General features: G+C 40.9%; 1 protein-coding gene across 14 annotated transcripts in view; it reads left to right on the top strand.

The window, feature by feature from the left end:
- The window catches only part of WWP1 (WW domain containing E3 ubiquitin protein ligase 1), a 137,768-nt gene that overhangs the window by 81,168 nt on the left and 41,274 nt on the right, over positions 1-15,326 (top strand). For 9 of the 14 annotated variants that reach the window (XR_014055759.1, XR_014055760.1, XM_081496804.1 and 6 more), the window contains 3 exons: positions 5,659-5,995; positions 12,670-12,765; positions 14,145-14,319. Coding sequence is in view for 12 of the 14 variants with exons in the window: in XM_081496795.1 (XP_081352921.1) it covers positions 5,659-5,995; positions 12,670-12,765; positions 14,145-14,319 (608 nt within the window). In the remaining 2 variants the exon portion in view is untranslated. Of the gene's footprint in view, positions 1-5,631; positions 5,996-12,669; positions 12,766-14,144; positions 14,320-15,326 lie in introns of all 14 variants that reach the window. The other 5 variants (XM_081496791.1, XM_081496793.1, XM_081496792.1 and 2 more) reach the window with 1 other exon arrangement.

The raw sequence follows: 15,326 nt of genomic DNA on the forward strand, positions 1-15,326 counted from the left end.
ATTAGAGGACAAATGCATGGTGGTATGAGATGCGCACATCATAAAGTCCGTGGGAAATTTACTTCTCAGAGATACAACCTGAAGTGAGGGAGATCTGTCTCCTAAATCAAAAGTCATGATTGCATAAAGTCAGGCTTAAGATACACTCATTAAGAAACCAAGTCAGAGGGTGTGATCTTACATCTGTAGAGAAGGAAATGCTTTGCATAAGCTTCTACTGTCGTTGCTGTCACATAGGATTTTAATTATTTGCCTGCATACAATTTTTCTGTTCTTTCCTGAGGAAGGAACTTATGATCCCTTCCTCCCTGCCTGCCTTCTTGTTTCTTACCATCTTTATTGTTAAGTTTATCCATTCAGTCATCCTTGTAGCATTTGTTAAGAGGTATTTATTTTGCAACTACAATAGACTGAACACTGCCTAGTTGCTGGTTACATATGCATTAATCAGAGTTTCTCAGCTTTGGCACTCTTGACATTTTGGGCTAGATAATTCTCTGTTGTGGGTGGCTGTCCCTGTGCATTTAAGGATCGTAGCGGCCTTCCTGGCCTATACCCACTAGACGCCAATAACACCCACCCGTTCCCCTAGTTGTGACAACAAGACATGTCTTCAGACATTGCTAAATGTCTTCAGTGGATGTCCCTGGTTGAGAACCACTGATATATGTGAATAGTCATCCCTCTAATCAAATGCATTTCCCAGTACCCCACTGAGAACTTGCCCTGCTATTAACATTTTGCATTACTATGGCATATTTGTTATTAATATAATTAATGAACCAGTACAAGTGCATTATGCTTAATGAAAGCCCACAGTTTATGTTAAGGTTCACTCTTGGTATTACCTGGATTCAGTGAGGTTTGAGACACGCATGTTGCCACGTGCTGACCATCACAGTATCATTCAGAATCATTTCACTCTAACAATCCCTGGGCTCTGCTCTTTCGTCTCCTTTCCCACACTCCTAGCAGCCACGGATCCTCTACTGTCTCTCTAGTTTGGCCTTTTTCACAATGTCTTATGTAGCCATTTCAGACTGGCGTCTTTTAGTTAGAAATATGAATTTAAGCTGAGTGCCGAAGAATTGATGCTTTTGAACTGTGGTGTTGGAGAAGACTCTTGAGAGTCCCTTGGACTGCAAGGAAATCCAACCAGTCAATCTTAAAGGAAATCTACCCTGAATATTCATTGGAAGGACTGATGCTGAAGCTGAAGCCCCAATATTTTGGCCACCTGATTCAAAGAACTGACTCATTGGAAAAGACCCTGATGCCGGAAAAGATTGAAGGCAGGAGGAGAAGGGGATGACAGAGGATGAGATGGTTGGATGGCATCACCGACTCGATGGACATGAGTTTGAGTAAACTCCGGGAGTTGGTGATGGACAGGGAAGCCTGGCGTGCTGTGGTCCATGGGATCGCAAAGAGTTGGACACTACTGAACGACTGAACTGACCTGATGAATTTAAGGCTCTTCTATGTATTTCCGTGGCATGATATCTCATATCTCATCTCATGTTTGTTGCTGAATAATATTCCATTGTATGGATGTACCACTGTTTGTCTATCCGTTCACCTATACACAACCAAGCAGTGTGGTTGTTTGCAATTTTTGGCAATTATGAATAAAGCTGATATAAATAGTCATGTGCAGGTTTTGGTGTGGACCTAAGTTTTCAGCTCAGCTGGGCTGAGGACTGTGACTTCAGGATCTTACGATAAGAGTATTATTACTTTTGTAAGAAACTGCCAATGCCAAACTGACACCCAAAATGGCTGTGTCTTTTGCGTTTCCACTACCAGTGAATGAGAATTTTGCATTTTAAGGATACTTTACTGTTTAAATTTTGAAGCAACACTGAATCGTCTCATCCAGAGAGAATTCTGTCTCCAATCTATGTTTTAAAATACCTTTTAGAAACGTTTTTTCTTTTTCTTCAAGTAGTTCTTGAGTGTAATCTTGATGTTATTATACTTGAATCTGTCTGATCATGGATGGTGCTGAAATGGTCAAATTGGTCAAATTAATAATTGGTTCTAATGTTTTTTCAGTTGATTCTCTTGTGATATAAATAAATACTCTTATCTCTCTCAATGAGTTTTACCATTTTATATCTGATATTTTTCACTTCTCTCTTGTCTTAATGCATTTTCATACATAATCCGTAGTATTGAAATGGACTGGTAATTGTGATCTTCCTTGTTTTGTTCTGATTTTAAAATTTGTTCCTGATCTTGATAGAAGTTCTTCTAATGTTTTACCATTAATATATCATGCTTACTCTTGGTTTCTGGTGGATAATCTAGATTATTTTTTAATTTTCCTAGATTCCTCTTATCAACAGTTTTATCAATAGTTTTTTGAATCCTTTTTGGTTTGTATTGAAAATAAACATGTAGCTTTTAACTTTTAACCTGTTAACAGAGTTTTCCTAACATAATTTCCTAATATTGACCCATTGTTTAATTTATTCAGTTTTAGGGTTATATTACTCTTGCAGAATAAATTAAGAAACTCCTTTTTCTTTTTTGCCACCAATGTACTGTAACATTTCAGAGAACACGGGGGTAATCTGTTCCTTGAAGGCTCAAAAACTGAGTCTGTTGACTTTTGGAGGGACAGTGTTCAATCTTTTATCCCCTTTTACATTTCTACTCTGATCAATTTTTCTTTCTCTTGAGTTAGTTTAGTTAATTTATTTTAGACTTACTCATATAAAGTTGTGCATGATATTTCAAATGCTATTCAAACTATATTTTTCTTTATAAAATTTGCTGAGTCACTCTTTCATGGTTTTTCCAACTTTACTTATAAGAATGCATCTGAAGCATTTGCTAAAAATACAGATCCCAGAGATTCCCTAGGAGATTCAGTAATTCTAGAATGGAAAGTGAGATCTAAACTTTCTACAATATCCAACAGATTCTAATCAGGTTAGGAAATTCTGATCTGTTATATTTTTCTTATAATTCCTTTCCTTCTACCATTTTCCCGTGGCTCTGGAATTGAATGCTAAGCTCATTTATTGCTGTTCTTTCTTAAACCCTTGGATACTTCTTTGCCATGTCAAATATTTCATACAAGTATTTTCATGCCATTAATTTCCTTCAAGTTTGTGATTTCATAACTATTATTTTTCTTTAACAATAATTATTTAGGGTTTTATAAAAAATTTTCTAAGCTAAACTGGTTGCAGGTAGGGGAGAACTATCATCTTTATGGACATGTAAGCATCAATTTTCTTACTATTAAAATGGATAGTATCTTCCTCATAGCATTGTTCCGTGGGAATTAAATAAGTTAACCCTTAAACAAATGTTTTACAGAATCTGCCAGACTTTGAGTAAACATTTCAGTAAGTTGTATTTTGTTTTGTTTCTGGTTTTCTTGCATTATAATCAGAGTTTCACCTCTTGATTGTAACACTGGAATTTTCCTTTGGTCCTTTACATGTCATTTTTTTTCTTAAAATTCCTAGATTGTTTGGATGGAATATGTATGTAATGAAAACTCAGAACCACCCCTCTATGCTGTAATTTAGGACAGGTATATTGACGGTGTCATTCAGTCCTTCATGTACTTAATTAATGTTTCTACTAGTGTTCTTTTTTTCTGCCTAGTTTTGAGAGAGATATGTTCACTTCTTCTGTGATTTGTCCTTGTTTAACATTTATTGTTTTCATATGCCAGGTGCATTGTAACTGTTGAGAATACAAAAGTGGAACAAGTCTGACAAAGTGTTGCATTTTGAACTAAAGGAAAAAGAAATAAAAACAAAGTATTTCAGAACATGAGAAGCAAAACAGTGTAGTAGGCAGCCTGGGCTGAGGGTGGGGCAGGTGCAGAATTAAAGAAGGTACCTGAGCGCTGCCTTTCTGAGGGAGCGGTGGAGCCTGCACTCTGCGGATAAGTAGCGCGTCAGCAGCCAGGGCAGGTCCCTGCAGGGGAGGGCGGTTGCTCTGCTCAGGGGCAGAAAGGAGACCACTGTGAGAAGTCAGGCGTGGCTGTGGAACTGCCCATGTGGAGCCTTGGTCATGAGCCGTGGTAAAGAACTTGGGATTGACTCTGGGTGCAATGGGTGTGTTTAGTTAGGGAGTAAGATCTTTTGTACGCTTTTAAGAGGTTACTTTGGCTGCTGTTTGGAGAATGGGTTGGAGTTGGACCAGAGAGGAAGCGGGCAGACCAGTTAGGACGCTGTTGCAGCCAGCGAGGAACAGTGAGCGGGGCGTTGGTGCAGATGGAGAGAAGAGCTGACAGCTCTTGGAGCTGAACTGTTGTAGGAGAGAGGGTTTGCCTTGAGCAACTAAGTGCTGCTGTTTAATAATTAATTTTCCTCTTATGTTTTTGACAGTTTGTTAGCATGTGTTGTGTTTTAGTATGATAAGGGTTTGCGATTCTTTCTTATTGGGCCGGATTATCTTGTCTCAAATATTCCTGTTTTTCCATTTAGTGTTATTTTGCTTTCCAAAGACCATTGCTAATCTTTTCCTTTTTTTTGAAATCAATTTCCACATTGTTCAAGATTGAAAGTTAAATGAAAAAGTTCACTTTTGGACATCATATATTCCATGAATTCTGAATACCATATAAGAGATCAGAATTTACTCTCTCTGTGCACATTCTCTTTTCTTCATGTTTTCTAAGTGTTGAATACAGGTAGCACACTGTACATTTTTATTTCTTATATTTTGTTATTGATATTTTTCTTCCAAAGTTGCTCTCACCTGTAGTTGGTACAGAACTCGATTGGTTCTGTTTTGCTCCTACAGTTTGAGTCCTTTTAATAGCACTCATTTCTCTTCTTCCCACTGTTTACATCTCTTTCTTTAAAAATCTGTAGTGACATATAGTTGAAATGGATCGATTACATTTAAAATGAAACTTTAAAAAATTATGTCACTGGATCTCAATGCTGGGTTATTTCTCCAGCAAGTGTAGAATGAGTTCCTGGATCTTTTTGCAGTCCCATGCAATACTGTCTTAAGAGTTAATTCTACTTGATATTTGACAAGAATTCTTTTGATATTAGCTGTATTTGCATAGGAAAAGGGGAATTGAATGGGGCCATTTTGAAGTTTTTATATAGCCCATATTGAGAAGGCAATCAGAACCCACTCCAGTACTCTTGCCTGGAAAATCCCATGGATGGAGGAGCCTAGTAGGCTGCAGTCTATGGGGTCGCTAGGAGTCGGACACGACTGAGCGACTTCACTTTCACTTTTCACTTTCGTGCATTGGAGAAGGAAATGGCAACCCACTCCAGTATTCTTGCCTGGAGAATCCCAGGGACGGGGGAGCCCGGTGGGCTGCCGTCTATGGGGTCGCACAGAGTTGGACACGACTGAAGCGACTTAGCAGCAGCAGCAGCAGCATATAGCCCATATAGACATTCAGAATTGACTGTTTGGAGGAAAAACGTTTGTTCATGTTGATCTCTGTTTTCTTAAGTTTGGGTTCTTGTTACATATATATTCTTGTTTTATTATTTAATATTCATCTCAAAAATATGAGCCACAAAAAGTTACCTGTCTTATTTCCATTAGTACCTAATACATTGCTCGGTGTGAATTAGGCTCTGAATAAATATAGTTGATGAGTTAATTGGGCGCTTGGTCGTTTCTTGACAGATCATCTTACTGATTTTCCCTTCTCAGTTAATGGAGACTCACCCTCATCTGCACCGACTGATAATGCTTCCAGCACGGGTACTGCAATAGTATCTGGAGAACCCGCCTTGTCTTCAAATTGCACTAGTACTCCTGTTGAAGACCCTCCAGTTCAAGAAACACTGACCTCCTTGGAAAACAATGAATGTATTGTCTCTAACAGTGCAGCCTTTGGATCTGAAGCTCAAAGTACGTTAGATCCTTCCACCTCGAGTTCTGCAAGTAGCTCTGCTTTTGAAGCAGCCAAATTAAGACAGCCGGACGGATGTGTGGAACCCATCCGGCAGCAGTCTGGGAGTACCAGCACAGAAACACTGCCATCGGGGTATGTTTTTTTTTTTTTAAGATGTGTGACTTACATTTAATAGCAACTTTTAATAATAACCTGAGTGTTGAATATATATATGAAATTTTTCCATTGTTCAGTTATTTGAAATCTAAGTTGGAATCTAACTCATACAATTTATTTGCTACAAACCAAGTATATTTTTTTAAACTAAGAACAATTGCTAGTTATAGTTACAGCATGTGCTATATGACAGGAAGAGGGAAAAACCTTATATTAATTTGCACTGCTGTCGATTTGATTCTTGGCTTACTTTTAGAGAAGAGTGACCCTGACTCTCTATAATAGCCTCAGTTCTCTAGCTTTCTTTATTGTTTCCTCCCCAGGCTAAGCGTGAAGCAAGTAGCCATCTTTTTTCTCATTTTGTACTGAGTGCTGGGAAAGGTCCAGTGAGCCTACTGAGAAACACTGTTACAAACTCAGGTTTTCGACCCCATGGACTATACAGTCCATGAAATTCTCCAGGCCAGAATACTGGAGTGGGTAGCCTTTCACTTCTCCAGGGGATCTTCCCAACCCAGGGATTGAACCCAGGTCTCCCGCATGGCAGGCGGATTCTTTACCAGCTGAGCCACCAGGGAAGCCCAAGAATACTGGAGTGGATAGCCTATCCCTTCTCCAGCCGATTTTCCCGACCCAGGAATCGAACTGGGGTCTCCTGCATTGCAGTCAGACTCTTTACCAGCTGAGAGCTACCAAGGAATAATTCTTCATCTTTTAATTTTCCACGGTAATAATTCAGCTTACTATGATTTTCTTTAAATAATACTCTATGAATTCCATTTGGTCATCTCTCCCATATTTACTTAATACGTTTCGAGTTCCTCTGAGAATCAAGTGCTGCTGCTGATCTGGCAGGCGGCGGATTGCCGGCGGTAACGCAAGCTGTGGGGAGCGGCCGTGAATACAGATAGAGATCCGTCCTCTCCACCGCCACTTCCTGCCACCCCCCTCCTGCTGCACGCCCGGTTCCCGACAGGCCGGGGGCTGAGACCAGTCCATGGCCCTAGAGTTGGGGACCTCTGGTGTGTACAGCGTCCTGTATGCAGGGCAGTGTACACAGTCCTGCCTCCTAGGGTGGTTAGCACGGCCTCCTCTCGCAGCTGTGAAGACGGCGCCTCTAGCGGTCTCTGCCTCAGTGCCCTCATTCTCCCGTCACAGTTGCTGTGTCCATACCCTTTTTGACTCTCTGAACTGTGTTTTTCTCAGTGCCCTTTACTGGATTACATGACTTTGCCTATTGCCTCATTGTGGTTTCAGGCTTTGGTCTTCTCCTGAATGGGTGCTTCTCTCGAGTCTTGAACTCGTCCATCATTTTAACTGTTAAATTTATATGTCCAGGCCAGACCTTTCTCTGAGCTTATTTTTATCCACTTACTAGAAATCTCCACTGTTTCCTGCAAACATTTTTGACCCTGTAGTATCTTTCCTTCCTCTCAAAAATCTCTCATTGTTCCTTTGTCTTCTCTTTGACAACTTATCATTAGTCATTTATCTTAGTCTCACATATCTGCCCTTATGATATATAAGAAGCTTTCCCTACTGTCAAGAACCTCTGATCTGATGGGAGATAAAGATAAATAAATAGTCATTGACTATACAATTTAATTAAAGCTAAGCTAGAGGTCCAAGTTTGGGGTGCTGTGAGAGGGAACATGTGTAGAGGGGGGTTAATAGGATACCCTGTGATACTGAGATCAAAGAGGACTTTCTGGAAGAGATGACCCTTTAGTGGTTTCTAGAAGAGGAGTAGGCGTTAGCAAAGCAGTAAAGAGGGCATGTGTGGTGGAAAGTTTCATTTTCAGTGGGGCTAACCGCATGTTCAGATCTCTGACACCCATAAATGAATAAACTGAACTCAGGAAGTAGTATTTTGTTACAGCTTGAGTTGAGCATTTGAGGAAGCAAACTGTGTAGTACAGAAGAATAAACAGCCCTCTGAAGAGTTTTGTATACCTGCTAAAGCTTTGGGAGTCGCCCCCCCCCCCACCGCCGCTGGAAACCATGAATAAACATACAAGAATTTTAAGCAGGGGAGTGGCACAGTCATATTTGCATTTTAAGATTATTCTAGAAGTGGTATAGACAGATGAAGAGTTAAGGAGACAAACCAGAACAAAATAGGCTGGGTTTTTATAAATGAGAAAAGTGGGCACATTCCTGTTTAAAATGATAAGTACATAAACTTAATTCTGTGGGGCCAGGTGACTGCTTCTGCGTGCTTGTAGCCACTGTATGTGAACTTTGCATAAAGAGAATTTTGTAGGAATCTACATTAGTGAGAAATCTAGATGAGTGATTTTCAAATTGCAAGTTGCAGCCTGTTAATAGATTGTGACCAGCATTTGAAAGCATAATAAAGTAAATCAGTATTGACCAGAATGGAAACCTGGAGCGTGTTAAGTAAACATTGTTGCCTGAAAGTTTGTTTTTCTGGTGTGTCTTTGTGTGTATAAAATCTGTACATAAATAGCAGCCTAGGACGAACAGATACATTTATGTAAGATGTATTCTTACTCTCTGAGCTGTTGCCTAAAAAGGTTAGAAGCTACTAACCCGAGTGGGAAATTAAAATAGACTGCCCAGAGGTAGATGCTAGTCTTCTGGGGCGATGTTACAGTGGGCTGTGGAAGTTAGCTGTGGGAGGTGGAATGTGAGAGGGGGCCAAGGTTGGTTCTTCTGGCTTAGGCAGTGCTTGGCTTCTGTAACCACCTTAGCAGTTTTCAGATCTATATCATCTTCCCTCTTTCCTCAGAAAGCTTTCTTAGTTCCTGTATTTCATCTCTTTGGTGACATATTTCACTGGTGCCCAGGATTTCGTGTGTTCTGAAGGGAGCCTATTCTAGCCTGGAGGGTTATGCCAAGCGTGGTCTTACATAAAGCCCTTTGCATTTGCTCTGACTTCTGTGTGGAATGTTATTCCTCAGATATGTGCATGTCTCTGCCCAAACGTTACCTTGTTCCAGAGGCCTTTCCTGATTCCCTCTGGCCAAATCAGGCCCCCCTGTCCCTATCCCCAACCCCTGCCTTATTTTTTTCCAACCTTCTGTTAAGAAAATTTACAAACATGCAGAAAAATATAAAGAGTTTTATAGTGAACACCCATATATCTGTCTATCACTAGGTTCTATAGTTGACATTTTACTCTGCTTGCTTTATCACATATCTCTGCACCTCTCCATTTGTCTAATGTTTAAGTCTAATTCAGTAAATTGTAGTTGTACATTTTGCCCCTCAAAACTTCAGCTTGCATGTCATTCACTAGAGTTCAGTATTTGTTTCAAGATTTTTAGGTAAAGTTTACATAGAAAGTCTTAAGTATGTCATTGATGAGTTTCAACGGCTGGGAATAACCCAAACCTTTACCAAGGTTAGAGTGTTACCATCCCCTTAGTTCTCAAGCCCCTTGCAGTCAACCCCCGCTCCCGCTTTTGGAGAGGCAACACTGCTCCTCCCTGCAAGTGTTTTTCCACAATAGATTTTAGATTAGTTATGTGAAGCTGGTGGAACTTAACGTAAATGGAATCAGTATAAACTCTTTTGAGTAGCGTCCTTTTAATCAGCATGATGTTATTTGTATTACTTTTCAACACTTAAATCATTATGTGACATATATCTGTGTGTTGATCAGTGTTCTCTCCACTGCACCGAAAAAGGAGCTTTATTTTGTCTACTTCTGTGTCCCTTGTGCCTAAGACAACGCCTGGCCTGCCGTATCCAGGTACCAGTAAACGTACGTGAACTAGTGCTTGAGGCAGTGATTTTGAGCGAGTGAGCAGTTGGGCAAAGGCCCTGGCTTTGTAAATGCTTTGGAGGAAATTGTTAACAAGGTCAAAACCTACTTAAAATTCAAGTAAGATAAGAACTGAAAGGCACCATTGAATTTAGCAACAAAGAGATTATTTATTGTTGACCTTTGACAGAATGATTTCTGGGAAAGAGAGCTGTATTCTGATTGCTGTGTGATGGAGTGAATGGAGTGGGTGGAAATGTGACAGAAAACTCTTTGAAAGAGTGAGAACTAGTGCATGCACGTTTTTCCCTGTGAACACACAGGGAAAGAGGAATGTTTGGTAGAAGCAAGCAAGAAAAGACCCAGTATTAAGGAGTAGTTTTTTGTTTTAAAAAATGAGAGTGACCTAAAGGGTGGGCAGGAGAGGGTTAGCAAGCCGAGCAGCAGCAGAGACGGGCAGCTATTGACCATGGTTTGTGAGAGCCCAGTCATTATCCAGTCAGTAGCTACATGCTGTCATTTTTATTTTAATATACTTAACAAAATTCTCCCACATTTATTATTTCTTTCCTTTTTTAAAATAAGTTCTTTTTCAGCAGTTAGTTTTAGAAATGTGTATATATGAGATAGGGCAGCCGTATCTGATTACTAGGGAGAGGAAAGTATTATGGTTGAAGGTGACGTGTAGCAGTTATAAATTAGCACCTATTCCCCTTAAAATTGAAGAATTCCGTTGGGAAGTCCCATCATGCGGCCTGGTAATTTGCACCTGTTTGAAAGGATCTCAGGAATTTCCGCTGCGGGACTGATCTAGTCTCTGACCAGTTCCGGCCCATCACTGCTCCAGGATGCACGGGCTCAGCTCTAGCTGGCTGTCACTTGAGTCCCGGGCCAGCCCCAAGGCAAGCCCCTTGCCCTTGTCCCGCCTTCTCCCCCGCCAGCACCTTCCCTCCTCACTGCTGCCCGCCATCTAGCTCTGGTCACCCCACACGCACTGGGGCTCGTTCTTGTCAACGGTCCTGCCCCAAAACGTAAACTCTCACTCTGGGAGTGACAGTTCAGCAAGTTACCTCCTGGTGGACCAGCTGCTGGAGGAGAAGGAGAAGCACCCTGAGCTCCTGGTCACTGGGGCGGGTGGTGGAATTGACCAGGCTCCTTCCCTGCGGGCCAGGAGTTCTTTGTGCCAAGAATGTTGCAGCAGAGGGCAGCTGGGAACGTGGCATGTCCACAGCCTGGGTGACTTACCTCAGAAAGATGCCGGGGGCATGACAGGAGTTTTTGCTCTTATTATGTTAGTACCTACATAATAGTCCTTATTTAGCCTTTTGGCCCACAAAGTCTAAAACATTTACTGTCTAGCACTTCACAGAAAAAGGTTGCCTTTGCTTGATCTAATGAATGGAATGTAGAAAATTACAAAGATGATATCCAAAAGGGGTCTTCATATGATGCGTGTAGCAAGCAATTTAGTTTGAGTAAGATAAATTCTCTTTGGAGCAAAACCCTGAAATCTGGAAGTGATCCCCTCTTTTGGAAAAATTAAGAACTAGTGGCTAGAATTATAGTTGCAACCTAAGTGCTTACTGAATATTGAATATTAAATTAGAAATATTTCCAGCTAACTTAGGATCAAACTAGAAATGGCTTCATAGCCGATTTTATGGATGGTGCACTCGGTTATGTACGTTACACTCCTCTACATTACACTCCTTGCAGTGCAGGAGACCAGGGTTTGACCCCTGCGTCAGGAAGATCCCCTGGAGAAGGAAATGGCAACCAGTCCAGTATTCTTTCCAGGGATGGAGAAGCCCGGCAGGCCGTAGTCCCTGGGGTCGAAAATATTTGGACATGACTGAGCAACTTTCATTTTCACTTTTCTCTAATTAAAAAGAAGTCAAATTAAATTGAATCCTCGTGTTTGAGAAAGGAAAATATTTTCCATTTATTCTACTTTCAGCTGAGAACAAGGATGTTAAACTCAGAAATACGAAGTTTTTGTTTTTAACGTTTAAAGTTTTTTCTTCTGTACCATTCCAAGGAGAGAGTGGAGAGGAGAAATCAAGGAGCGCAGAGGAGAGAACGAGGGTGGGGAGAGGAAGAGGTGGAGTGTGTCTGAGATAGAACAGAGAAAGATAAGATTAGGATGTCCTTAAACTCTGAGGCGCACCAAGGACAAAAGAGGGGTGGATGTGCGCAGGAAGAGGACACTGAATGCAGACGGAGAAGGGATTTCCATGGAGCGCTCCCACCACAGACTTGAATGCAGCTTCTGCTCAAGTCTTTTAGATATGTATGTTTTTCAGTTGCCAAAAACGGATATTACTTCATTGAAATTTTGTCCTTTGGGCATGGTATTAGGGTGACAGTTCCTCAGCCCTTGATTAAATTTCTGTTTTGTGATGATTTGGAATTCTGTGAATTAGTAACTTTAAAAAACTTTGGGTGTTATTCTGTCTTCCTCTGCTAAATGTGCTTACTGAGTTTCCAGCGTGTGCTGTGTGGTAAGTCGCTTCAGTCCTGTCCGACTCTGTGCGACCCCATAGACTGTAGGCCGCCAGGCTGCTCTGTCCGTGGGATTCTCCAGGCAAGAATACCGGAGTGGGTTGCCGTGCCCTTCCCCAGGGGATCTTCCCCACCCAGGGATTGAACCCACATCTCTTACGTCTCCTGCATTGGCAGGTGGGTTCTGTAGCACTAGCGCCCCCTGGGAAGCTGGGAAGTTTCCGGTACTGCTAATGAAAAGGGAATAATTAAGCACGTACAAAGCCCAAAAGAAACAACTTCATTTTGTGTGTATACCTGACTCTTTAAAACATACCTGTAATTTTTTGGCTTATAAAAAGGAATCATAAAAAAAAAAAGGGAATCTTTCCTCAGACGGTCTTTAGCTTGTTCTTATATTTTTGTATTTTTATTAAAGGTGGGAACAGAGAAAAGATCCTCACGGTAGAACCTACTACGTGGATCATAACACACGGACGACCACGTGGGAGAGGCCGCAGCCTCTGCCTCCAGGGTAAGGTAGCGTCTGGTCCAGCTTCAGTTATGTTTCATACGTGGAATTTTTAAAGCTCAGTTAATGCAATATAAAATGGTTCTATCCTACTGCATATGACGCTTCCTTGATTTGCTTTTGTGAATAGTAAACTTTCAGTAGATGAGATTTGTTACCCTGTGTCACATTTACAGTTAGTCTGAAGGGCTTCCTCAAGAGATTAAGAGATGTCGAACATTGGCAAGAGTTTATTGAGAGGAGTTGCAGACCTTTGACCCGGTGTCAGTCCTTGCTATTTTTTTAAGGAATGAGAGTCATATTTAGGGCAATTTATGTGTATGTTTCTTCATAGACAGGGATCTAAACTATGCTGTTGTGTGATATTTATTTAAGAGATCCTAGTGTTGTTCAAAATTATTATCTAAAAGATCGTTACAAGTAAAATTGTATTAATTATGGCTGAAGTTAATAGAGGATTTTACATGAAGAGGCATTCCTATCACATACTAAATAAAGCTTGTGCTGTTAGGCTGTTATTCAGCAACAATCCTTCCAGATGCAACTCAGAGCTCGCCAGTATAAACATTCAAAGTCCAGAAAACTAAAGACAACTAACCCTAATTGTGAAATTGGTTGCTGAAAGGATATCGAAAGCCTATGAATTAAGAATACAGATTGACTGGAGGTGACCTGAACCCTGGAGGGTAGGGGTTCAGGAGGACAGGGAGTCTTCTGGCTGGTGGAGAAGGGCATTCCATTCTGAGAGAGGACTGAAATAAAGGCATGACAGGATGAAACCTCTGACACATTTGGGGCCAGCCAGGAGTTGATTTGGCCCCTCATATGGGTCTCTTGAAAGAAGGGGAAGTGAGGGTGAGGCTGGGGAAGGGCAGTGAGGCTGAGATGGTTACCGGGTTCCTCGTTATGCCAGCGCACGGTGATAGGCAGAATGACATGGCTCAGTCTGCACTTTAGTTCAGCGGCAGTGTAGCCACAAAAGGTGGATAAAAACCTGTACAAGTTGAGTTAAAACCCTTTACATGGGCAGGGATGATAGAGGCAGATTGCTCAGTATACAGTTAACACTCAGCAAATGTTTATCAAAAAAAGAGGGAGAGTAGTCACATTGATACTGTTCAATCTGTGGCCTCTTTTTTAGGCAGTCCTTAGAAATCATGTATGGGAAGAACGGGAACGTAATTTAGCTAAATAGATAGCAAGTTACATGTCCGTAATTTCTCTGAAAAATACCAATATTTACATTCTTTTAAACTTATCATCTCTTGGATTTGATTTTTAAATTATTTAGGTAGCATATTACCCAACTACTTTCCAGTTTCTTATATGAAGAGATTATTGTTTATTTTCATTTTTACTACTGCTCCTTTTATTTTTGGTAGTTGGGAAAGAAGAGTTGATGATCGGGGAAGAGTGTATTATGTGGACCATAACACCAGGACCACCACCTGGCAGCGGCCCACCATGGAGTCAGTCCGGAATTTTGAGCAGTGGCAGTCTCAGCGGAACCAGCTGCAGGGAGCTATGCAACAGTTCAACCAACGATACCTCTACTCGGTAATTAGGAAATTATAGGTGTTAATGCATCTTTTTCTTCCAGGACATTTTCCTTCTTCTCCCTTGGTGACTTTTCTTAAATGTTACAGATTGCAAGATCTCTTTTAGTTGATCTTTAAGAAATAATTAACATTTCTGATATACAGAAGCACTTCAAGTTATTTTTTTTAATCCTAGTTTACATAGCTATACATTCATGCTTTTGTCCTTATTAAGAGGTAGTCTCATAAATGCAATTTCTTAATAATATAATTTGTCTTGGCCAGTTCCCAATCTTCTACTTTCAGTTGTAATTATTTTGTTTGTTTTAAACAAAGCTGGTTACCTCCTGACTTTACTTAAGGCCAGTCTTGCCATATTCCAGCTATTCTGGTTCCATCCCAGGTTTGTAGAAATGCTTTCATCTGTTTTGGCCCACTAGATATGTATTCCTGGGATCAGAGATAGTTTTGTCCAAAAAAATTTAATGCTGTCTGAAAATTTGATCAGTTAGTGATTTACTGCCATAAGCAAGCATCCACAAGAGTGTGGGGGATGAGGGGAGGACTTCTGTTTAAATAGATTTGATCTCAAGAAGTAGAAAGTATAAATCTCAAGTACTGGGCATCTCTAGGTAGTGTTTCGGGGCAGCTTGAAACCCCAAAATGTGGAAAGGAATTAGGAAAGATACACAAAGAAAACAGCTCTTTAGAATCCTGCCTCGGGCAGGCTCATGCAGCTCTGCCTTTTTAGGAGCTTAAGTAGTAAGTTCTCATTTGCAGGTTGGTCCACTCTCCTGGTTGTCTGAACCATCAGAGGGTGGGCCGACCCAGCCTGCTCAGCATCTCGTGCGGTCAGTTCTTGGTTCCTGAGTAGCTTGTGCAGAAATCTGTGGGAATGTTCTATCGTTTAGCTGTATGTACTAAACAAATTATGTGTGTGCATTTGTTTTGGTTGGACTTTGTTGTATATATGGAAAACCTTGGGGAAACAGGGCAGAATTAGGTAATAGTGTGTATCAGAAGTAT

The sequence above is a fragment of the Giraffa tippelskirchi genome, chromosome 6 (genome assembly GCF_054371585.1).
Source record: "Giraffa tippelskirchi isolate mGirTip1 chromosome 6, T2T-mGirTip1v1.2.pri, whole genome shotgun sequence".
Lineage (NCBI taxonomy): Eukaryota > Metazoa > Chordata > Mammalia > Artiodactyla > Giraffidae > Giraffa > Giraffa tippelskirchi.